Source organism: Cupressus sempervirens, chromosome 1, assembly GCF_028749045.1.
Source record: "Cupressus sempervirens isolate cs-2001-9-10 chromosome 1, ASM2874904v1, whole genome shotgun sequence".
In the NCBI taxonomy this organism is placed as follows: domain Eukaryota; kingdom Viridiplantae; phylum Streptophyta; class Pinopsida; order Cupressales; family Cupressaceae; genus Cupressus; species Cupressus sempervirens.
Genome location: NC_143118.1, coordinates 866135692 through 866162720, shown reverse-complemented (window position 1 = coordinate 866162720; position 27029 = coordinate 866135692). Strand labels below are relative to the sequence as shown.

The window sequence follows — 27029 nt, the reverse complement described above, 5'->3', positions numbered from 1 at the left end:
TGGTTCTTATGACTTATGCCTTTCTAACTTTCCTCTTCAAAATTCTAACTCCTAAACTACTTGCTACTCTACTCCTACCCCTATGAATGGGAAGATTAGCAAATGGATAGGATCGAATCTAATGGAAGTTAACCAGCGGCTCCGCCTCCATAGATGCAATGATTCAAAGGAAAAGAGAACTAGTTTACCACGCAAGGCTCCCTAACCAGCGGCTAAGATGCTAGTGGCCTATTATTGATCCCTATCAAACATCTACTAATGCTACCAAGCAACTATCCATCTACTTTACTCTTTAACTTGAAAATAAATTTTATTCTAACTATTTGGAAGTATAAACCATGCAATAATACCAAAGGCTCTTAATCACCATGCAAGTCACAACAATGAGAAAGAAATAGCGATTTTGGCATTATCTTAGCAACAATTTTCTCCGACCCTTACAAATGAGAGCAAATGGTCTTATATAGAGGCCAAAATTTACAACCAACAGTAGAGATTAAGAGGCAAAATCAACGATCCAGATTGGATCCTAGAAACCCTAATTAGGGTTGCCACCCCATCGGCCAATGAGAAGACGCCACCTCATCAATGGACCAACAAAAAAAAGGAAAAGTGGCAACCAATGAGAAGGCACAAAAATGGTGGCCAATCAGAATTAGACACTTGTCCTACCCTAGAAGAAAGAGAAATTGCCACTTGGGCTTACATCAAATGATCTTCTAATATAAATCTCCCTTTTTCTTTCACTCTTCTAGCTAAGGCAATGAACCTAGCTAGCCTTTCGTTAACTTCCTCCATAGGAGGGCAAGGTGTATGCTTTATCTTGAGCTCAGCCGATTTCATCATGTTGCTTGATGCTTGTAGTGTCTTCTCATGGTCCTTCTCATACTCTTTTGCAAATCGAATAAAGGCATAGAGGGAGGAAAGGGTGCCCAAATGTTTCTTCTTGATAGCAATCTTTTCCAACTCGTCCAATCTCGATCCAAGCCCTGTCTCATTGATGTCCTCTTCTCTGATGTCCTCAAAATCAAGTGTCGCCCCAACGTCGCTCATCATGGTTGAAATCAATTGTATCTCCTCGAGTGTTCTCAATCTGGTAGTCAAGGCAACAAACCAAGATTCTACCATACTCAGTCCTCCTTCATCAACCAACTTGACCCTTTCCAAATATTTCTCTGGTAGCCCAATGAACGCCTGTAGCCTGGGAATAGCCAAATCCTTGATTGGAAGGAAATCCTTCCACTCCTCTTCAAATACTCTGAATTTGTTTCTAACAACCACTAATGACTGAAATGTCGAGATCAAGGCGGGAAAGAAATTTCGCCCCTCTTGGATTGTATCATGGATCCAATCCTTGACTTCATGTAGTTGAGCTGATATCTCTTTTAGGTTGCTCTCACTTTCCAATAGCTGAAAACCATTAAACCGTTATCATCACACTCCACATGAATTAGTTAACATAGTTATAAAATAAAACGGTCACAAAGAAGGGATGTAACACTCTTGTTTTGCTTGGTACAAGTTTGACATTGTTAAATCCATTCGAAACTAGTGCTCAAGTACAAGTTTGGTATTGTTAAAATCAATTCTCAAGCTAGTGCTCGAAAAAACTTTACTTTGTAACAATTTATTTGGTAAATTTTGTCCACCTGCATAAAAATATTAGGAACAATTAATCACAATGAAGCAAACAAGTAAAACCTAGGAAAACTATTTTTGGTCAATAAACTGTTGTACATTTTCCTGCAAAAGTACTCTTAGATGTGTTTTATGGCCGGAAAAAACACACAACTTATGGCTACAAAAACCATAAGCTTGACAAATAAATGCAAGTTCTATAGCCTATTAGTTTATAACTAATGGCATGCTAGGTGATGCAGGAGCATCTTAGGCTTGCTTGCAATCCTACATTTTCGATGGGTTTTGGTTAAGTATTGTGTTGCTCAGCATGGTCTGGCAGCTCGGCATGGTCGTTGTTGCTCAACATGGTCTGGCAGCTCGGCATAGTCTTTGTTTGCTCGGCATGGTCTTGGTTGCTCGGCATGGCTTGGGGTTTACTGGTGCTCGGCTTTGTTTCATTGACGCTCGGCATGGTCTCGGTTTTTGTTGGTGCCGAGTTGTCTGTGAGCCGACTTATGGCATTTAATTCATTTATGGATTATTTAATTTGTGTTGTGGCCGACTTGTGGCTCGACCTATATTAAATGTAAGGGATTTAATTTTGTTTGTAATAAACTGGGTTGACTTGTGGCTTAGTTGGGTATAAGTAGGGGTCTCGTGGAGTCTTTTAGGCATTGAGTTGGGGAATGAACTGATTTTGTAATTGCTGTTTGTATTTGGCCCTAACCCGGAAGGCCTTACAGTCGGGCATATTGCATATAATCAGTTATATCTTTTAATAAAGAGTTGTGATTTGGTATCATATCTTGCATTATTGTTGTTTTGTTGTTGTGTTTCCGCTGTGTGGTTGTTAGTTGGGGGTTAGGACATCTCCTTTGGGGATTCTCCTGCCTTGCACTGTGTCACCAGGTGATTCAGAAGTTCGATTTCTTTTCGATGTGGTTTCCATTATTTTTCTTTTGTGCAAATCTTTGTGGTATTGCTTTGACCTTTCTATAGCTATTGAGTGCCTAGCTATTGAATGATAGGCCCTCCCACCCTATAGGAGATAGCGGAAGGCCATAGAATAGTAGGGCTAATTTGAACGAAGTAATATTAGTAGAATTTTTCTAGTTTTGAATTAAAGACTGACAATGTGGTAGCGTCCAATGGATAGAAGGCAATACTCTGGTTCCTTCTAGTTGTTGTCAAAATGTTCTCCCCTTGGAATTTGTGATAAGGGCTTAATTGCCTCATGTGTACTAAAAGTTGAGTGGTTGTATTGGGCACTGACAGATTGGTCTTTTGGTGCAATGGCAACCCTAGTGTAACAAGTAGGATTAGAACTTAGTCATATGTTCAAATCCTTAGACCCTCAGGTAACGCTGAGAGGAAATTGTTGGCAAAATGTTCAGCACTCCCCTTGGGATTCATGACAAGGGCTTAACTACCTTCTGTGTACTATAAGTTGAGTGGTTGTATCAAGCACTAACAGATCGGTCTTTTGGTGCAACGAACACTCCACTCTAACACCAGTGACATACATAGTTTGTCAAAACAATGCTCATTATAAATCTCTAGAGACAATCTATCGAGAGTTTTGCAGAGCATGTAAGAAGATGGAAACTTATCCTGCAAGTTAGTGAGTGACCATATCAGATAACTGAATCAGTTTCAAAATTCTAATATCCTTCACAGAAAATGGAAACAAGAATTTGTCCTCCTAAGGAAAAACATTGATTTAGATTCATAGGTGCCCCAGAATTACCTCTTCTAAAAATAGTCAAGTTATGAGGAATTGTGCTGACATGGATCTAAAATAAGTTTATGTCCGATATTGTTCTTGTGAATTTAATCAGGATGGCATGGGCATGACCGACATATTACAGAAATTACTATTCAAGTGCAGAAATTGACAGCAATATGGACACCAAGTCTAAATATGCTCTTTGTTGCAGTCAAAAAAGAGTAATAAGTCACCAATAATAGAGCAAAGATTACCTTGGAAATACTTATTCAAAAATGGGTATAATTTAGATGAGAATGTGTGCTGGTAGTGATCTAAAAGAGCTAATGCTAGGTAGATGATGTATGAAACTACCTAGGATAACATGGGAAATAAATGCAAATGCTGGATAGTGTACACATGAAATTACCTATAATCCCAACCAACAGATTATGGAAGGTACCATCAAGGTGCAGAAATCTTGAGCAACATGAATGTCTGATAGAAATGAAGTGGAAGAAATTTACCAAGAAAAGAAACACAGGTAAAACACATCAAACAGAACAAGACAAGATGAAGGAAGAATTAACAAACTAGCTTTAAAAAATAACTACAATAACAGTCTGGAAGCTTATGATAGATAAATGAAGGGCACATCAGTCAAAGCAGTGCATTTTGAAGCGGCCCATTCCTTTTCTGTTTTAAAACAAATCAGCACAGATGGACGATAAGGACGTACAAACTGTCATTCACATACAGAGTTATCAAGAAAGAATAAGGAAGTGAGTGAAGTACGGTTAGCAGTTATCAGAAATAGAGGGAATGACACTATTGTCATAGACTTATAGTAGCAAGCACACAGAGACACAAAAAGAAAAGATGGATGGCAGGAACAAGCATTGAATATCAAAATAATGACTAATGGAACAGGGATAACATCCAAATAGCTGGAAATAAATCTAATAGTCATTGTGGCCCTATTAGAAGCAATAATTATATGAGTTTCTGATTTGTGAGGAAGACATTCAGAAAACTAGGAGATGTGACATTATAGCAGGTGCTAGTTCATCTTAAAAGAACTAGGAACTTAGGAATCCTAGAATAAAAAATCTAGCCTTATACAAAGTAGACAATATGTAGAAAGGAAACTTAATCAACGTAAAACTGATGTGTTGCTATTTCTAGATTTAAGAGTCACCTCTTTGGAAGCTGAAAGAAGCAAAAAGGAAAATATATTAGAAGAATATATACTTTGAATATAGAATCTAGACAACAGAGCAGGGAGAAACAAGAGTCCTATAAAAGAAGATATATCAGCCGGCCAAACATGTCAATGGGATTGTATAAGTACAGCTACTTGGGGGTAGACAAAAGGGACATTGCACAAGTCTACAGAGGAGCAGATGTACTACTAGAATAGATACTTTATAGCTAGTTCTAACTGATGTATGCGGAGAAACTTGATAGAAAGAAGAATTTGTCAGATGATCAAATACGCCAATGGGACTGTAAAAGTATAGGTAACCTAGAGTAGATTTATACAAGAAAAAAACTAAAATTAAAAATCGTAAATAGTTTGACTAACAATTAGTGAACATTGCAAAATTGTTAGCTCAAGGATCACTACTCAATGTTCATTAATATGTAGAATTGGAACCCATCAAATCAGCATTAAGCATGAGAATTCCTATTCTTATGAAATTGATATGAACATGATCTTTCTATCGGTTTACATACCTCCATTCTGCCAGTCAAGGTCAAAGCATTGAAAGGATTTGCTTCTAATAAAAGGAATGCTATTACTCTTAGAAAAAAAACATTTTGGAAAAAATAATCTAAGTTGCCTGTCCAGGTTTGAGTTTGGGTTTGACTGTTTGTCTGTTCAAAACAAATAAAAAATAAAAAATATATACAGATATGCAGCAGAAATAAGTTCATAATACAGTGTAAAGTAACATAGCAAAACGCAACACCATATATATTAATGTTTTATTCCATATAACATAGCAAAATGTCAAAATACACCACCATATCAATGTTTCTATTAAAATAAATTTCAACTGTTTACAATTAGCTGTCGTTTATCAATTATCATCAAATATATAATCATCCTCTTGTGGTAAATTAGAAGCACAAATAGTTCCATTGCGATCGGTAATAGAAATCTCAGCCTTAGGATCAGCCTTGTGATCACTAGATAGCTCATGGTTATTATCAACTCCAAATGCACCATGGTGGGCAATTAAATCATGCACACTCTGGTTCAACAGCCCACTCCATTGTTTCCTCTTTTTGGAATGTATTTTCTTTGTGTATTAGGAGCCTCAAGTTTGAATGCACATAGACCAAGTCTTTCATATTCTTGGAGTGTAGTCTGTTGCACTTCATAGATTGCAAGGAGTATGTGCTCCAATTCCTCTCAGATGATGATGAACTAACAACATATCAAGATTTTCAATTTTTAACAATTATGAATAAAACTTCTAAATCTAAATTCAATTTTCATCAACAAGAATTTAGAAATTAAAATTTTAAGAGTTAAGAACTTGTGATAAAATTTTGATGGCCATAGGTTGTAGGTGTTTCGTGCTTGTATGCTTCTCCATGGAAGTACCACCATTTATGAGCTTCAAAATTATGCTTGTCTGCAAGAGTGTCAAGATCACAATCATTTGTGCTTGTGGAACTCATGAATTCAAACATTATAGTAGGTTGTATGTTTTTTCAGGAAAGAGTCTATAGAGAGCAGCCTTGTACCCTTGAGCAACTTTGGGATCTCTCTATGGGGCAATTCTACTGCTATTGTCATTAACGACCAATTGACTATAGCACTTGTGGCTCAATGCAAAGGCAAGGAGATGCGAAGGTGTAGTTATTTTGTTCCACCTTTCTAGAATGATTTTCTATAGTTCCTTGAAGAATGTTTCTTAGGTTTTTTTCACATCCTCAATCATAGAGTTAATGCCATCATATACCTCCCTGAACTAAGGTCTATCCATGTTAGTTAATCTTATCATGTTCAATATAGGGTTAGTAAATCTGATGAGGTACTTAACATGATCCCAGCAAGAGGCATTTAGTATCATATCCATAATGGCAACTGCCCTTGTACCATAAGATTGCCTCCATATTCTCCACAACAAGACAACCCCTCTATTATCATCAGATTTAGAAGTCAAGGTTGAGAGGGTTAATAATATATGCAGAGGAGCAGTTGGATATGAGGTCAATTGGTGGCTTCATTGTGGTGATGAGTCAATTATGATTAACTACCATTTTAAACAATGCCTCACCAACCTTTACAAGGCGTCTCAAATTTTTTGTGTTGGAGGCAAAATGAGTCCCAACTATCTATTTCAAAATCAAAATGATAATAAATTAGATTAAAAACGTAGGAAGTTTGCTAAAGATTTTTAAATTTTAACTAATTGAACTTACCTTCAAGAGCTCCGATCTTGAGAATTCTTTAAATGTGCCTTGCAGCATATGTTGGTTGGTTATAACTTATAATCATTGGATATCTTGGGTTTCAGCATACATTTGTTCGATCCTTTGAAAATGGTCCCATTTTTTTGCAGCATTAGGTTGAGCTAGTGGAAAACACAAGGTATCCAAAAAATGTGATCATAGTGCTCTTTACAGTTTATTGCATTTTTTGTTATCACTTTAGCAAAACTTCGAGTGACAACTTGCTCAATGGATTGGAAAGAACGTTGGCAATAAATAGACTGTCCTTCACGTGCTCTTCATAATCCATTTCTGTAAAAACATTGCACCTCTCGTGGACACTACAGTAACATTGATCAAAGGACAATTTCTTGCATCTTCCCATCCATCAGATACTATGGACACGCCTATTTCAATCCAGAAATTCCTAATGGGCCTCAAGGTATCACCTACATATTCACCTTTGTCTAATAAGGTGGTGCACACCTTCTCATAACCAAGGCCCTTGAACCCCTTTGGAGCCTCATTGATTGATCTCAACATTTTTTGCCAATGCAGCGAGTGGACAACATTAAATGCCCGTCCATTTGCACAGATGCATCTAGCTATGTCTTTCTCGACAATGTCTTTACCCTCATTGTGAAATGCCATTTTCAAGGGCCCCTTTGCTCTCATATTTGACACTAGTTCTTGAGGAATATGCAAGAATAGATGGCCCTCTATGTGTTCTTGATTGGAAATTGATGCCATAGGGGCTTTCATTCCTTTTTAGACTTTTCCAAAGGATGGGGAACTGCTTTCCCAGCTGCTTCATCTGCTTTCTGGCTAAAACTCCAACTCTTATATTGCTCTTTGCAATGGCTACAAGTCCATGTGTAGCCTCCACCACCGGGTAGTTGTTGCACCGTTTCCAAATATTTCCATAGTGGAAAGTTTGAGTCTGTTTTGAATTGGAAGTTCCCTAAGCTAGAAGCACTTGCCATTCTATGAATCTATAAACAACATACACAACCAAAAATGAATTTGAAAAATAAACTAAAACAAGAGAGTTCATTTCATTTTGTAATTTATTTTTGAAAGAAATATAAAAAGAACAAAAAGAACAAAAACCTACCCCTTTTGTAGAAATCTTCCTCTTCAATGTATTTGAGGAGTTCTGAACACTTGCAACCACGTAGAAATAGCTCACAAACCAGCTTAGAGCCTGCAACAATTACCCTTCAACACTCCTTGAGCAATGGCAAGCAAACATGAGAGTTCGGCAATGTAGCAATAAGTTTTGTTTTGCATTCACAAATGCACAAATGAGATAAGTTTCACCTTTTAGTCTTTATAGCGGTCAATTTTTACAGTTAGGTGGTTGAGTTAACTTAAAAAGTCAAAAAATTTAAAAAACTCTGTTAAAAAAACCCCAAATTCCTCCCGGGTTCTTGCACTGATTGGCAAGTACTTGTTGGGTTCTGCTTGCATTTGGCAGGTCAAACCCACAGGCTGTGGGCTGGACCCTACCCAAACCCACAACATTTTGTTTTTGGACCCGGATCCAGGATGAATAGGACCAAGACCCAGGGTACCAGGTACAAAATCGAGTACCTTAGATATTACTGATAAGAAAAAAAATGATACCTGAACATTACGAAATAAACACCTAGAAGTTAACAGAATGGTCATTATTCACAATTAGAACTAAAACCCAACAAAATCAGCGCTTAGCCAGAGAAGTTCACTTTTCTGAATTTGATATGCTCCTGATTTTTGTATCAGCTAGCATACCTCCATTCTGCACAATCAAGGTTAAACTGTTAAAAACACTGAATACAATATTGCTGGTAATGCAGAAAATACAATGAGTAATATACTTAGTATATGGAGTTATTTCACTGAAAATATGCATGGTGCAACAAGAGAAAAGGAAAAAGCATTGTCCTTTTGGAGAAGATGGATGGATAATAAGATAAGGGTCCGTTTGGTTTGTGGAATTAGACCGGATTTGGAAAATTTTGCGTTTGTGTCCAGAAAGGCAAAATGGAATTAGAATTCCCAAAATCTAGTTTTACCTCAAAATCAGGTTATCACTCTTCCCTCTAGCTACCTGGGACTGAAAATTGTATTCCGGTTACACTTTTTTGAGGAGTGTAAAAAATTACATTTTATGGTTTTTTGAAATTTGTCAGCTACAACACTGTTTATCTAATGTTTTTTCTACCATTTCAAACAGAAAGTCTCTGCGCCTCTTCATATTGCTTTAGTTTAAAGAGAGCTTTGATGAAATCAACCGGCATTGCGAGCACAGTGTTCGTCACATCCCCTACTACAGCTCGCCTTATTGTAAGGCTGAGCATTCCCGCGGCGATTCTCGTCCTGGGCAGTCCGCTTAGGAGGTGTAGATCTACTTCTGTTGTTTTTCTCCACCGCTGCAGTGCGTGCTCGAGTAATGGGGGCACACCTTTCTTCTTCCCTCGCACACATCCTCATTCAACTTCAAATCCACTTCTGTCACAGCATGTAACAAAACTGCCAGAAAATGTTGCAGACAATGTGAGCTCCATCTGTGGAAATGAAGAAGATGAGCTCGAAATAGAAATAGACGAGTTTAGCATTTGGTATTGAAATGAATGGAAACTTGAAAGCTAAAATCTCCCTCTAATTTGGAGATTAATAGGATTCAATCAGCTAATGTACATGGCATTTGTTGCCGAAGGTTAACTCAGATATGTGAAGTTTTAAAGATTCAGGAATTTTCAACTAAAAAAAACATCCTAATTCCAATTTCAATTTGAGGAATCAAATGCTGAAAATGTATCTTCCCACTCATCTTCCAGGTGAACCAAACTGTTCTTCTAAAATTCCAAAAATCATTTTGAAAATTTGCAAATTCTTGTTTCAGCTACTTTGAGATTTATAGAAATCTCGATTTCTACAATTCCACGAACCAAACGGACCCTAAAGGTAATGTTTTAGGTCAATGAGAATCAGGATACTGCTTTGGTGTGGGCTCTCCTTACGGAAGGCCATAAGAGGATTATTTTCCATTTATTTAAACATTGTTCAACAAGGTTTAGAAGCCTACTCTCTTGCGGATTTGAACCTCTGACCCCTCCTTATGGAGTGCACATGGCTTATATCAAAGTGGATCAAAAGATAATGTGGCAGTTAACAGTCCATGCCCATGACTTAACAATCTTTGATGAATTTAAGTGCGATTTATTCCTTCCTCTTGAATGCAAAAAAGTGTACTTTAAACTAGCAGTTGTAGTCCTTCATCCTTTCCACAGTGGATGATTGTTCATGAGAAGAAGCCAGGGATATATTAAAATTTTAAGAAAAGTTGGGTAATGTTTCTTCTCAATTAATATGGAGGACGAAGGTAGTTGAAGCTGGGTCGGCATTGGATTCCTTTTGTGGTTAGAGGTCTTCTAAATAGGCTGTGTATGTTGCAGACCAGCCTGTATAATTGATGCCTTACAGTTTTTCTCTATTACTGCTAGCAGCTATTATGCTTGGACTGTATTGATTTTGATTATAATTTCATGATTGTAGATATGAATCAATCTTAATTATTATTTTCACAATTTTCCCATGCAGTGTTGAACTTAGTAGTTTGCTGGGCTAATTAACTGCCCCACATTTGGTAATCATTTTTTGCCTGTCATGGAATTGTCTAATCAACATTAATTTCAAGATACAATTTACTTCCATAAATAAATTACTATATGTTTATTTGATCGAGAGGCTTAAAATTATTCCAAATCAATTTTTGTAAGGTCTTTGAATAATGTAAAGCTACACTTTGTTTCTTCTTGTTGTTGAATTCAGCACTTTTTAAATGCTGTTTCTAGTGTTAGACTTATCACAGAGAACTGAGAGAAGTGTTCTCATCTGGGTCAGTTTGGGGGCATTTTTATTCAGCCTATAATGCCATTTCTAAAATCTTACTCCTTGAAAGTTAAATCCCAAGATACTATGCACATACTGCATCAGCTGTATAGAGATTTTGCATTCTTTGGTTTGTGTATGGCATTTTGTTAAGGAAAATGTCATTGATCTCTAATTTATAGTTGAAAGCAGCTCTGAAGTGGGAAGTTAAGTCCCAGAGCCTTCCTTGCATTGCATTTCAAAAGAAATTTTATTTAGTTAATTTCAGTTCCCATTTTAAATTTGAAATCTTGCAGAAAGATCCAGAATTCACAGAGGCTATTCTCGGGGATAACTTAGATGCTTTTCAAAACATTCTTAGAAGACGCCATCAAGAAAGGTTGCAGCAACAACGTATACAACAGGAAGAATTAGTAAGTGAATTTTTTATTCTTTATTGACCTTGCACATTCTACTTATTCTTTCTATCATTGAACTTCTACGCTTTTCCTGTCTGAATGAAGGTTTTCCCGGTGGAAAAATTAATTCTTTGCTTGCTTTGGCATTTAGATTTTCCATGGTAGTGCTTATTGTGCTCAATGAATTCATTTCAAGTTTCCATGTATTCTTGTAGATGAATTAAATAAGTGACGTTGCTTAAACAGGATACTGATTGTTTGTTTCTCTGTTTGTAGAAGAATTTGTTTTATCATGAAAAATCCTCTTTTGATTTTGATATTTACTTAGAATGTGTAGCAATCTGTAATCAGTCTTATATTAATTGTAACCTTCAGCTTGAGACATACAGAGTTTTGCTTGTTTAAGTTACCGTCTCTTTTTTCTTTTCTAATTCTATAAGGGCTTTGTATGTGGCAGGCACTTCTTAATGCTGATCCTTTTGATATTGATGCACAACGGAAGATTGAAGAAATGATTCGACAAGTATGAATAATTTGATCACAGTGCAGATTATAGAAGAATCATAGAAGCATAAACTATATATTTTGTTATATATGGCTAATACTTCTCATAAATAGCATGTTGAATACATTATCGATAACAGTGTGAGTTAAATGGTTGATTTAGTTAATTTACCTTACTGAAATGTATATGCATCCTTAAAGAAAAATCAACAGACCACAATGATCTAACTGAAGTACTGATTTCTTGGAGCTTCAGGGTCTGCCTGTATTTAATGTTTGAAATCTGGCCATTTTTACTGAACCCAATAGGACCCCAGAAATGAGTCTATAGGAGAGGCGCATTACAGACATTTCTTAAAGAAATGTAGTACAGATTATATGATTTATATGCATATTTGTCCATAGTTTCTTCAAAAGACCTTGGATAAGTATTTCTATGTAATTGAATCATTTCCATGATCATCTTCTGATGTTTTCTATAAATCTATTTTCTGTAAATGAAAATTTTATTGATACACAATGATCTTTGATGTATAATTGATTTGATCATCTATTTTATAGTCTGTATTGAAAATATATCACTGAAACTCCTATTTGTTTCTGAAGCATTGTGAAATTACTAATCAAGACAGTTCAAGAATATTTCCGAATAATAAAATGACTAGAATCAAAGAAATGATGCATCTTTAATATAATTTTGGTTCTGAAGTGCAATATATTTCATATATTTTGTCAAATCCAATGGCCAACTTATTGTAAAAGCATCAATTTGTGTCTCTAATCCATTGTTGATCTTCTTCAGCATTTATTTGCTTTAAGAAATCATGCGAATGAAGACACAATGCAAGTAGGAATATCTAACAAAATTAGTATTCCATTTCAGAGGAATGTTGATGAAAATTGGGAGAATGCATTGGAGCATAATCCAGAATCATTTGCACGGGTGGTATGTGAAATTCTTTATTGTCATTTCCAATGGAGAGAATATTATGAAAAATCTTATGGCTTTTTCATATGTGCTTCAGGTTATGTTGTATGTTGACATGGAGGTCAATGGTACTCCCTTAAAGGTATTTTGAACTTATATTTTCTGTAATTTTAAATTCATGAGTTAACTAGGGTACAGGTATGGCTATATTTCAAAATAGGGGACAGGGGTACTTGGACACGTCAAACCTTTTTTTTAATATAACTATATTAAAAAAAAATGAAATAATGAGTCAACAATGGTTTTTAAAAAAAAGAACAGTGATCAAGTTTACAAATGTATTGTTTTCAGTTTCAGATTTGCACTATGTTTGTAATAATAATATATGACAAATTTTTAGATGCATAACAGAGAAGGCAGACTTTAAACATGAACAAGAAGATCATAAATCATATAACAATGACATTGCAAAAGATAAACTTTTAACTTGAACAGTGATAAAGCTTATTGTTAATCAGTATTGTTTCAAAGTTTCAAACTGATTACCTATTGAATTAAGCTTGATAAACAACAAGCAGATATGCAAACAAAAAACCAAAACAAAAATTAGAAATCTTAATCAAGGTCCTTAGCTATGATGCTGTCACTTGAGTACCTGGTACGTGTACCCGGTCCTTGGGTACGTGGGTACACATCCTAGGGGTGTGGGTACACATACCCATGCAACCTAGCCTAATCTAGTAATATAATGTAATGCTCCCCTTTTGAAATAGGATTTAATAACAATAATCTAATCTGTAATCTAGCAAACTAAGTTGCCGGTCCTGGTTCAGGTAGGGATTCCTTCAAAATTATTTTGGGGTGGGTTTGGATTCATTACAAACACACACACACACATCCAGCAAATAAGTTCATACACCACTATGCTAATGGTATAGAAGCATAGCAAAATACACCACCATATATATTAATGTTTTTGTCTAAATAACGTAGCATAATACCAATAACAGCACCATATCATTGTTTCAGTTCAAATTACTAATATCAACATTAACAATCAGTCATCACTGATTAAATATCATAAAAAATCATCAAACATATTATCATCCTTGAGCAGTGGTAAATGAGAAGCACAAACAATGCCACTGACATTGGTACTAGCAATCTCAGCCCCCAGGAGCAGCCTCATTATCACTAGGTCTATTTTAGCCTCATTACCTTTTTGGCCTTTTCAGTGGTCTATTTTAGGGTTGGAGGGTCGAATTGACCAAAAAAATCTTTTAAAAAGTTAGAAAAATTGAACGAAAATGGTCAAATTCCTCCCAGGTTCTGCCGTGCACATGCCAATTCACTCAAAATCCGTGTAAACTCTGCCTGGGTCCTTCAAGATAGCTCTATAAGAGAGTAAGGTAGCATCTAAGTGACTAAGTCTATAGATGTGTTGACGGTTGTATTGTCAATGTTTAAAGCATGTTCCTCATGTAAAAAAGCATTCTTATAGGAAGAGGAACCATCATTACTCTTCTATACTTCATCTGTAGTAGAGAGATTGTTGATGAAGGTATTAATGTTTTCCTCACAGATAAGGGAAACCCTAGGAGGGCACACATAATTCATCTCAACATCATTTGCAAGGAGGTTACTTAAGCTGCAACATGAACCATCACCTAAATCTTTTGTGAAAACAAAACTTGCCATGAATATATTTGGAAATATCACCGTATAGCAAGATACAATGTTTATGAAAGCTTTTAGAAATGAAGCAAATGTCATGAACGTCCTTGAAATCCTCATCATGCAACACATCAAAATACATTGAATCAATACAAGCAATATGAAATAAAACTAGCCTAATTTCGTGAAATGATTTTGATAAATGTATCTGATTAGTAGTATAACCAAATGTGAAAGTGCAAACCAATCAGATTGTGTAGTATCTATAAATAAAAATCAAATTTGAGAACTCTAAATTAAAATTATGCAAAATGTAAGCAGTGTCGTTCACCAAAATGAAACGTGGGGAAGTGTGGGTTAAAATGTAAATATAAACAGAGAACTTCTGTAATCACTGTTTCCACTTTTCATCTGGAAATACTCAATAAGATCCAACTTCAATCGTAAAGGAGAGCTAGATTTTATGTGTCTTATTTTGAATTTTCTCTTTTTGTGTCTGATATGATTGAATGTGATTTGATATAAAAATGCAAAATGTAGGTAAAATGATGCAGAATTGACAAGAGGTAGTAACATAAACAGACAAAAACAGAATTGGAAGCAAACTCAAAAGTACAAATCTAGAATTAGGAGACAGAGAAGAACACGTGACATAAATCTGATGCAGCAGAAAGTGTCAGAGAATGGAGCTGGGCAACTGGTAATCTTGAGGGTGCTTTTCTCAATTGAAGGTTTCAGATTCTGGTTCTGAAGGCTCTGAAGATCTGTCTCTTTGAAATTCAGACAAAAGTGTTATAGAATTGGCCGTATTAGTCTAGGGGTTTTCACTTGTTCAAAAGTTTGAACTGTGCATCTAATTCTACTCTGCACTATTCCACAACTTTCTACTGTCGGATTTGTATCTTACACACATAGAAGAAGAAAAAATGTTGTGTTTTATAGGGGCTTGCTAAGGTCAAGACTTGTGTTGGTGTTTACACCTCCACTATATCTATTATGATGAAAAAGCTAGCTTACCACTGTCAGGGAAGATGCTAAATCAGAATTGAAATGATAAAACATTAGGATGATAATGGTGGTGATGCAATGCTCTTTAGACAAGTCCATCAAGTGTTGATGCAATAAGATGACATGACAAGAGTAATAAGATCAATCATGAAAAAGCACTTGCATGTAGCTTGTTGTAGCTTGCTGCTCCATAATTCTCAAGTTTGAAGATATTTGCTCAATAATATAACTTTTAACTAACGATAGCTGAGAAGAAAATGAATTAGAAATGATAGTTTTATATAGGCTTCACAAGGTATTTTCTTAATTTAGGCTGACTTCCAATGGTCACATCAATCAATGCTCACATAGGTTTGATTTTGGGCCCCTTTTGGAAGGACTATGGCACTTTGCACCCTAATCCACCAGGTCTATGGTTCTAGGTGCCCTAGTCCACCCAGAAAAGGACCAGAAAAAGATAGTTGTAGATCTAAGAATCCCAAGAGGTAGGATCAGTCATATCGTGAGCATTTGATGATAGTTTGGATGTGCTAGAGCCAAAAATAGGCTTGAAATGAGCTGTGGAGAGCATACGAAAGTAAGGGACCAAAAAGGAATGTCAGATTGTAAAAGGGTTATAATTTAGCCACTAGACTAACATTGAGAGACATTTTACAATGAAGCAAGGGAAGTGTAATGTCATGAGCATCTTAACATAAACTCTTACATTTGGCCTTAAAATTGACAACAATTTACATATTAATATTTAATATTAAACATGACATGTAAAAACACACACATGAAATGAAAGGCATATAAATTTTAAATTTTAAATTTAAATTATTTTTAAAAAAAGTTTACGAGTCAAGAAGGAGAATATATATATATATATATATATTGAGGGTTCAGACCTGCGAGGCAACCTAGTGAGGCATGAGGCCTGCGAGCTACCAACCAACGAAGGCCACCACAGGTGATTTTGACGGCGTGGATGCCTTGGCTCTAAGAAGGAGAATATTTTGATTAGTTAATTTGGGATTTTTTTAATTTGTTAATTATAGCAGAAAGTTTGATGGGCACAAGTTGAGTAAAGATACAAACTTCAATAATTAAATAGTTAATCAAACAATAATTATAGAAGAAAACACAAATAAAAGTTTAAACAATGTAGATACAACAAAGTTATTCTAACAATGTTAAAATAACTCTCAAGTAAATAATATAACTTCAAATTGATATCCTTGGTATTTTCTTAGATAAATGCATTTAAGGTAACTGTACACTTAGATACTTCCAATTCTGTTAGCATGATTTGATAAAAGTGCATGTAATCGGTTATTAAAAAAATGAATGTAAGGGATTTACGTATTTAACAAATCTGTCCTCAAGCTTTGCTATTCTAGAAATTGATGGAATTCGATATTCCAAGATTAGGTGCCTTTTCTTTTCTTCTTTTATTACTTAGTTGAAAGGACTCCATTAGAAAAACTCTTGGAATTAATGCCTCATTCTAGTTTGTCTCTGGACATACACCCTTTATAGTGGTGGTGGGAAGGTACACAGCTATGTGATGATTATTGTGCTGATGATAGAGGAGGGATTTTTCTTTTTTCTTTCTGGCAAGAGTTTTGCCCCCTGTTTACCCAAGTTGGAGTGTACCTTCATCTTATATGCCCCATCCAGAGTCTCTATTTTGTCAATGTCATCTGAAGCTTGCACTTGACCTTGTTTGTTGAGGCGTGCTGCACACTAAATTGGATGTGGTATCTTACTCAGTTTAACATCAGATTCTGTAATGCAAGCCCAATGGACTTACCATTTGAGCTCATTCCAGATGATAGACTTGCTAGATAATTAAAATGAAATACACATGAATTAAATTTTGAGCTTGCTTATATTGGTGAAATCAGCAATTTTTTATTTTGTCTTTAATTTCATAGCTTGTGCATCAACATAAGGTTAATCTCTTGAAGCATGACTACCTTCTTGTTTATTTGTAGGCATTTGTAGACAGTGGTGCCCAGATGACCATAATATCTAAGAGTTGTGCTGAGCGATGTGGGTATGCCTCATAATACTGAGTGCTGTAGTTCCAAGGATGAACAATCAATTTAATAGAAGCTGCTTTGGTATTCATGGAATGCTAGTTGTCGCATTATGTCCTTTTTATGATGGATAATTAAGTTTAATATTCACAAGGATAAAGTATTCATTTGTAATGAATATTTTTATCTTCTAACGAAAGACTGCTTTGTGGACCATTCTTTCACATATAGTCCCTTCCCAGATGGTTATTAAGTACTTTAGCACTCAAAAGTTTCTTGAAATGTTTTTAAAAGCCTTTCATCTAGGTTCTTAATAGGGACCAAGAAATGCTTTCTTGACTGGCCAGTGAGTAATGATAAATATCACTACTTTGCCATCATCTAAATATTGATGTAATTTATGCAGCTAGCACAACAGTAAAATGGATTATATAGATCTTACATGTATATCCAGTTGGTTGCATAATTTCTACTGTCTGCATTGTGCAACTGGTTTTCTGTCACGGGAGATTTCTGGATGCTTGATGACAGTTTCAACCCATTTGAGAATGACAATCTGTCCTTCTTAGTTGGCTTTCTCTATCACCAGTTGTTCTTATGCAGATGTCATCTTTATGGTCTTCAAAGACGTTTGAGTTTGAGTCTTTGTGGTCTTTTACCTCATGGAGCTTGTCTGCTGCTGAAGTTTGTATTCCACAAATTTGGCATTTGGTAATAGAATCATGGGTTAAATATCTGTACCAAAAGTGCTAATTTGTAATTACTAATTTTGGTTTAGGCAAATCTTATGGTTTGCCGCTGAAAATTCTGGACTCTTTAATTTTTCTTAATATAGTTGTGCTTTGTACATGTTGAATGAGTTACAATTTGTTCTCTTTTACAAAGATATTTTGTAGAGCAGGTACATGTTTATAATTGGAATAATTGGAATTATCTACCTTGTAGATAGATTCTCACTATTGATGGCTTTTACTGTTCCAACAGATTGTTACGGCTTTTGGATAAGCGGTATACTGGAATTGCTCGTGGTGTTGGTCAATCACCAATAGTGGGGAGAATACACGTTGCACCAATTAAGGTAAATGCCTACATTTTCATCAACTGTTAATTTTCTTATTGAAAAATTAAAGGATTTACCTACAGATATTACCATATCTATCTTCATTTGCTTTCTTTCCATTATAAGGTTTTTCATATTTTAGAAGTCTTCAGTTTCCTATATTTGTCTTATTTTAGCTTTGAAGTTTTCTTTTTATCCCAATTGCAGACCTAGGCTAGAGACACGGTATTTTTCCTATTCTAGATTTGAAGTTTCCTTTTTTATCTTAATAATCAATTGCAGACTTAGGCTAGAGACATAGTGCATACTTCCAATTTGATTCTCATTATTGATATAAATTGTGTTTCATGGGGATGCTTACCCAGCCCCCAAACCCCCATTCCCATCCCAGTCCTGTCTCTATCCCCATCCCCATCCCCATCCCCATCCCCATCCCAATCTCCATCCCAATCTCCATTCCCATTTCAGTCCTGTCCCTATTCCCATCCCTATCCGCATCCCCATCCCCATCCCCATCCCCATTACCAATGCTGTTTTGGTATGACGGATTGCAGGGTATGCACCCTGGTCCTCTCCCAAATATTAAAATCTTCAAAACACATTTGAAACATGTTGCCCCATTAGCAATGCGCCATCCACAAGGCAGTTGAGCACAGCCATATGTCCTTCAACTGTCCTAAGGATGGGTAGATGTACCCAACAGGAAGATGATTATTATTAAATATTAATGTTTAATTTTCATAATATTAAAAGTACTGTTAAATCTATCATGGCAGCATTAGGGAAGCAGTACAACATGACAGTTTTATATCAGGAACGCTAAATATATCATGGCAACAGTATAACAAAAGTAAAATTAAAATTATTAGATTTATATATTGCATCCTGATGATGGGTCATGTAGTGTGATCCGAAATGTTTGATATAAATAATTTTCGCTCAATCGAATCCAGAAACTATTACAACAGTAAAATAGCTCATCAGAGCAGTGACAACAGCAACATTATAGTAACAGCCGTAAATATATCATGATTCAGATTCATGGCTAACAATATAATGGTTAATAGGAACAGAAAAAAATTGGATTTCTGATTTTATTGTTCGGAAAAGTCTCAAACTTCAAATTTTTTGATGTGGTATTAGTTAGTTATTATTCAGTTAAAAAGAGGTTAAAGGTGCATTGGCTATGGTCTGATGCAGCGTGGTATTATGTGAGATATGCAGAAAAAGAATTTTCTTTTGAACGTGGTTTGCCAGACTTCTGCAGACATCATCCAGCATTATTTTAACATATTTGAAATATTGCTGCTGCCCACTAGCTCGTAGAAGTTTATCTCCCGTCATGTCCCCTCCCTAATTAGTCCTTGAATTTGTTCTAAAATCACAATTGCACAAGATTAGTGTTAGGGTTTACCATGTATAGGGTTTCTTCAATTGTGTAATTCCATAACTTGAAATCCTGCAGCGCATTTAGGGTCCATTTATAATCGTCATGTTGTAGTTAGGTTTCCTTTATTTAGAAATATGCATATATGTGAGATGTAGATCAAATCAATAGATTGCTAGATCTAACTTTTATGTGATCCAACCCTAGAAGGGATAAGGTAGGCTGACTTAATGAGTTGTCCCCAAAGCCCCCTACCCTAGGCCCAAGAGCGGATATACCATCCCTCTTGGCCTCATGTGGCTTGTGCCATACATATGAGGTGGTGTACCTAGTGTTGGGCCCTATCTCCGTTCTCCTCCATCTCACCACCCCTAACTCGTCACCACCCTTAACATGTCTATAATGAATGAACACCCATTTACCATTCAAGGGATTGCAAGGAGCATTCACAAAAGAGTGTCCCGAAAGTATATCCTTCCTAAGCCCAAAGGCAGTCCACATTATCCCACTTTGGCCCCATGGGGACTCTATCACTACCATGAGGTGGCATGCTTAGAAGGTGACCATCACCATTCTCCTAATTGTCATTTCAATCACCATGGCTGGTTACAGCAGTCAGAGATATAAATACACAAGTCACATATTTCGTATATTCATATATTAAACCAAGTCATAGATAATGAATCAACAATATATCTAAACAATAAACAAAAATATATTTTATCTCAGAAATATGCCACTATATGTATGTAGTATGTGTTAAGAGTAATTATTCATTTACGCTTATTAATTAGATCATCTTGGTTTAATTAATTAAGTTGTTTATTACTCTAGTTACTTAAGCTATCTCTTAGGTGCATATAATTAATATTTTATATTAATTATGTTGTGCGACCTAGTTTTATTTCCCTTTAGGGTTTCGTTCACCTTTAAGGTTGAACTCTTGTAATTTCTTTTTCATAATCTTGGAATACATTTTTGGTCTCACACCTTTGAGATTTTCCAAGCTCTGCATTTTCCTTCTCTGGTTTCTCTTTAGCACAGGTTATTTGCATGCATGTGTTCTTAGCGATCTATGAAGTTGGTTTTCACAATTTCTACATGGTATCAGAGCGTCCCTGCTGCTTCCTGGTTTGGAGATTTTGAAGTTACAATTTAGAGACATAAACCCCAGCTTTTTTGAGGTTTTTTCTTCAATCGAGAGGACGCGCGTTTTTTCGGCTCACTTTGGGCAAAAACGGACGCTGCCATCGCGCTCAGAAGGCCCGGTACAGTAAAAAATCATATAAAATTTGCGATTTTTGGATACTGTAGCTTTTGGAATTTTTTTTGGGTCTCTTTGAGGGTCGTATGGATGTGAATTTCAAAAAAAAAAAAAAACAGTTTGTTTTTGGGCCGCTCTGTCCATCAGCCACCTCGGCGCCACCCTGCCACCGTCAGAGTGCCGCTCGTGCTCGGCTGGTGCTCAGCCGTAGCCGACGCAACGTTGCGGTGCGGCTTGCGCCCTCCCGCTACCTCTGTCGGTGCAGCACCGCCCGACGACCATCGCTGCCGGTGGCGCAGGATACCGGCGAGCTGACGTCACTTTTCCATCAAGTGACATTATTTTTAGGCCGTCGACGTCATCATTTTGACCGGCGACTTCTGCTCCTGTTGACGTCATTTTCCAGTGAGCTGACATCACCTTTTCGGTTGTTGACATCTTTCCGATCGCCAGTTTTTTTCTCAGCGATAGGTTGTTGATGGCCATACGGCCGTCAAATTTTTTCTAGTGAGCTCAATTTTTGGAGGAGCAGTTCATTTTTTGGCCATAACTTGAGCATACAGAGGTCCTTTTTTCGATCGAAAAAAAGAAGCGCCAGAAAGTTAGTTTCAAGCCGGAGACAATGATGTAGTTTTCATTTTGTTATGTGGCCGTTTGAACTCCTATTTTTTGCATTGAAGTTGAGGCTTTTATTTCCTCCTTCCCTATAACTGGCGTCCAGGTTTTCTTCTCAATTTTTGTGCTTTCAGTAGTTGTTTCTTTGGTTTTCGAGGGATATATTTATACGTTATGAGGGGAGCATTTTCTTTTCTGTCATTTACTTCATAATCGACCCTTCTACTTCCATCTTCTCTCAATGGTGGACTCTTATGTCGCCTGCCTTACACCTCACAACTACCATACTTGGAAAGGATAGATGACCAGATTGCTTATGGAAAACGGGTTATGGTCATGCCTCGATGCGGCTCAGCCAGTTCTACAAAGGCCTTATGAGGTTCTTATGTAGCGCAATAAGATGGATGAGGCAATGGGCCTCATTGCAATGAATATTTCAGATGGGTTACAGTTCCACCTGGATGGTTTGAATACACCCAGAGCTATGTGGAACAAGTTGTCCATCTTGTTTGGCACAATGAATCAGTTTAGGGTTCTATAGATAGATGCAGAGTTCACCTCCTTGGTTCCTGAATCATTCAACAACATTGAGGACTTCTTGATGAAATTCAAGTCTCTTCGATCTATTTTACAAGTTGTTGGAATGACAAAGTCAGATGATGAGTGTATCTTTCTGATACTCTCAAAGCTTCGAGGTCCTTATCAGATTTTCACTTCTACCTTCTATTCCACTATGGATGCTCTAGGTGCACAACATGTTATGCACTCTTTTGAGACATTCTGTGACAGGTTAACTCGTGAGCAGTCCAAGCTCACTCACAGGCATTGCTTGCCAAGTCACCTTAGGATACATAGAAGCCGAAGCAGATATCAGATTCCTCTTCTCAGCACTCTACTGGTTCATCATCTTCTTCTAAGAAGGAGAAAAAGAAGACTCAGACTCCCACTTGTTCCTATTGTCAAAAGGGACCTCATGATGAGTCACATTGTTTTCAGAAGAGATTTGATGGCTATGAGAAATAGATTGCAGATTTGCAAGCTCTTCTTCAGAAGAGCACTGTTTCCTCTCCATCCTCTTCTACCTCACAGGGGTCTGCCTTTCAGTCTTCTTCCACCTCTTCAACATCTACACCGGATTTTGGACATGGTCATGCATTATGGGCATCCATTGCATCCCCTTCCCAAGTCCCTTGGATACTGGATTCAGGTGCTTCTCACCATATGGCATCTTCTCAAGGGGTCTTCTCCACTATTGAGGCTTCTTCCATTCCTCATATTCTCATGGGGAACAACACTGCCCTAACTGTCTGCGGGAAAGGTTCAGTTGGCATTCAGGGTGGCACATTCAATGATGTATTGTATGTTCCATCTCTGTCTGCAAACCTTCTCTCGATTTCTCAGATTACACGCAGTGGATTAGGGAAGACAGTTGAGTTTATTGCAGATTCAGTCTTCATTCGGGATAGTGCAACAAGAGGCCTTATTGCTTCAAGGACAGTTGATCTTACCACTTGTCTCTACACCTTCTCGCACTTTGGTCCACCATCTCCACTGTCGGAGCACAACGCTTCTCTTTCACGAGAGCATCATGTGGTGCAGTCAGGACACTTGAACCTTTGTATTGTTCCCGAGATCTTGTTTTGACTACCACACCACATCTAGTTGAGGTTTTTTCTCTTCAGCAGGATTCTTCTTCAGCTCTGCTTGAACCTCTAACTCCATTCATCGAGTCTCTAGGTGCACTTGTTGAAAATTCTACAGAGGACATTCATCTCCTCCTTCATGACAGTGTCAGCACACTTGCATTGGGGATTCCCTTTTAGGATCCTCATGTTTTCTCCTTTGGGCATCAATTAGGCCTTCCAGTTATTCAGGGGTTTCCTTGTTCTGTGCCCTTGTTTCTTCCGCATTGGAGTTCCATTGGTCCGTTCATTTCTACAATTGCTCCATCATTCTAGGGGGGCTTTGATGTCTCTTCTCTCTTTCATGAGGGGGCTGGTTGTACTTATGGTTTTGAGAGAGTCTCTTGAGCCATTTCTTTTGGTTTTTTTTTCATCTCTTTTTGGAGAGGAGTTTTTCCCACTGGGTTTTCTCCTTTGTCTCCGGTTTATTAGAGATTTCCTTGTTTTGGGTACCTGATCAGACCTTGTTGCCGGGACCCATTTTCCTACTTTCATAGCTTTGCTAGGTTAGCTTACCTCCTGAGCTTCGCTTAAGGGGGGGGTATTAGAGTAATTATTCTTTTACGCTTATTAATTAGATCATCTTGATTTAATTAATTAAGTTGTTTATTACTCTTGTTACTTAAGCTATCTCTTAGGTGCATATAATTAATATTTTATATTAATTATATTGCGCAACCTAGTTTTATTTCTCTTTAGGGTTTCGTTCACCTTTAAGGTTGAACTCTTGTAATTTCTTTTTCATAATCTTGGAATACATTTTTGCTCTCACACCATTGAGTTTTTCCAAGCTCTGCTTTTTCCTTCTTTAGTTTCTCTTCAGCACAAGTTATTTGCATGCAGGTGTTCTTGGCGATTTGTGAAATTGGTTTTCACAACTTCTACAGTGTGAACATTTATGAGTGATATAAGAAGTCAGATGCAAGAATCAAATAAATGCATTTAATTCAGTAATGAGCAGTCACAAATATTAAATCCCAAACACATTAAGAATTCTCATACAAGAGGTTGTAGATTATAAATATGAACTGTTAAAAGTCTTTTCTTATTACCTTGGTCTGGTCTTTTTTTACTTTTCAATGATCCTGAGAGAATGGAGTCAATTCCCAATATATTATATATCTTGGAAAACTGAACGGCTGCATTTTTTAATAACGAGGGATGTGTCTCTCCCCTAGTTGCTCCTCTTCATGACTAATATTAATCGGTTTAGAGGACACCATTTCATAATTAATAATCATTCTGCGGTCTTTATTTAAGTTGCATTTGTCTTAATAGCATTGGTAACCTCTAAAAATCTCATTGCTTCAAACAGTATTGCTGTTTACTTATTGTGCCTCTTTGATCTGTTCTTCATAATGTTTGGTTTTTTTAAATCATTTTCTTCCAATTAGTGTTTGCTGAACTGATTAATCTTTCTTTTTTATTTTACACTATGCTGAATGGCTAAGCCGATATAGTAATCGGTGACATAATTATCATTGACTAACATATTCACCAGATTATTCATTCATTATGACCATTGGCTACTACAAGAACAAAAAGATACCTTCAGTTACCACTCATCTCTTCCGTATAGTTCTGTTCTCTAAGTGAGTTACCTGATATTGGGTCTTCTCCATAATATACTCTATCAGCACTTGCATACATTGATAATTTTTGTTATAGTCATTGTCCTCCACGTTTCTGTTAATGATAGTCATGGCTATTCATAGATTAGTTGACTAATTAGATATTCTTCAACCATTAATCCGTAAACTCTTTCAGTTGCTATTTCTTATATTGAGTTCAATATCCTTTAGCTTTCGTAGGCAGTGAATAATCTCATTAGAAGAAAAGCAATAACAATTTCCATCCTTCAATAAGGTGATGCTCATAAGATTTCTGTCTTGTCAATTTCTTTGTTTCCTTAACAATACCAATCATCCTATTTTTTGGTTATTGATAAGTATTCCCATGCTTATTAAATGGCCATTCATATCGGTCTTAGATCTGTTTGCTTCCTGATGTGCATGAAGTGGTCTCTGTGATGATATTATCACCATCATAGCCTCTACATTATTCCATTTCAATTGTTTCCTTGATTACTTGCCATGTTCTTTTATTGTTTGTATATATATATATATATAGAATATTTGTTAGCATATGAATAAAGAAGGTATATCATATTTTTCAACATTTTTTCTTGATATCATAGTTGTCTCTGATAATGACCTGTAGTGACATCATAATTACTTTCTGAGTTCCATATACATCTTCATGGATTGATGGTGAGTCATCCATATATTTGGTTTCAACTCTATAATTGGCTCTTGTATGCTTGTTCTGTATAATAATAAGTTTAAATCTTTAATTGAAACTTTAATTGTATAGCTTTAGGTCTTGAATGAGGAAGTGATATTGTCTAGGATGGCGGGGACATGATATGTCCTTTTTTTTTTCCCTCTTTTTGTATATATATATAGAAAATCGCACACACACACACACATACATATTGAAGTCCCCTTGGCATCCCCTAGAAGTTGTTCTTTGTCTTCTGTCTTCAAATGTGCCCCCTGCCATCTTCCCATCCTCAACCCATAAACACTGGGGAACATAGGAATAAAATATCCCATTGCTGATTATGCTTATCGAGCAGCTTCGTTACAATATCTTTTAGTGGTTGAACTCCATTTAAATAGCTATTCATGGAATCTTAGTGTATCTTTTGTCTATGTCCAAAAATTCAAAATTCAAAATACTAATTATTGGAATCACCAATTTGATAATAATTGATGAGAGGTGCTCCCCTTAATACCACAAACACATAACACAAACAAACAAATAACAACAATTTGCGAGAACAAAATATGGGCTTGTTATTATCACTGCAAATGCGGAATTATAGAATTTTGAAATGCAATATGCAAGCCCACATGGGTGCCTTCCTTACAATAATCTACGACATATAGTTGTCTTAGACAAAATACATGCATTCCTTATATAGGTATTTTTATACCGTCTGGGAAGTTTCTAGACATCAAACCCTAACCCTTGAGACCGACTAACCCTAAATAACATATAGAGCTGGCCTGATACACCTTTTACATTTATTTTGGAAATTTTGGTCGGCCCATCTTCGGAAGGTCATAACTTTTGAACCGTTGCTCCAACTGGCTATTATAACCCCATTCCAAAATTTTAAGTTTCTGATTTACAGAACCCAACCTGCTTAAAGCTCCTATCAACCCCATTTCGGAGCTCATTCGGGGCTTCTAAGACCTTCAACATTGAGCTTGCAGGTTTTTATACCAGCACACCAAAAATCCGCAATAACTTCACGAATACTCATGATATAACACTGAGGTTGATATATCCAAGATGAACATCCACCTTTGAAATTAGGACATTCTGAGCTCGTATGACTAAGTAGCAAGCCTCCGAAAACAACAACTCTACACTAAGACAACCTTTATTCAAGATACAAAAAAGAAATATTTTTGGGTGATGCAAGATTGCCCTTACATCTAGGATGCTCCTGCATCAGACACCCGGAGTAATTTGAGAAGTGGCCTCGTCATGTCTCAGGTGTTCAGAGGAAACCAAGATGGTTAACCTCCTCCCTTGCGAGCAACGATGAATCTTCTACTGGTCTCCCTTTCCATTTGACCAGTTACTCTTCATAAGTTTTGTTCCTTGTACTTTTGCCAATAGGACTGCCCAATATTTCCTCAATCTCCTTTGTAGTCGAACTAGCTGTTGGAATACTCCATTGTGCTTTTGCAACTTCATCTCCATTAACTCCTTCATGATATTTTGTTAGATCTGAAATGTTAAATATTGGTGAAATATTCAGTT

The 27029-nt window shown here is 36.5% G+C and overlaps 1 protein-coding gene across 1 annotated transcript in view; it reads left to right on the top strand.

The window, feature by feature from the left end:
* The window catches only part of DDI1 (ubiquitin family protein), a 73993-nt gene that overhangs the window by 32387 nt on the left and 14577 nt on the right, over window positions 1–27029 (top strand). The window contains exons 5-10 of the mRNA XM_089792066.1: window positions 10945–11061; window positions 11504–11569; window positions 12434–12496; window positions 12576–12620; window positions 17140–17201; window positions 18169–18262. Of these exons, the coding sequence (XP_089648192.1) occupies window positions 10945–11061; window positions 11504–11569; window positions 12434–12496; window positions 12576–12620; window positions 17140–17201; window positions 18169–18262 (447 nt within the window). The remainder of the gene's footprint in view (window positions 1–10944; window positions 11062–11503; window positions 11570–12433; window positions 12497–12575; window positions 12621–17139; window positions 17202–18168; window positions 18263–27029) is intronic.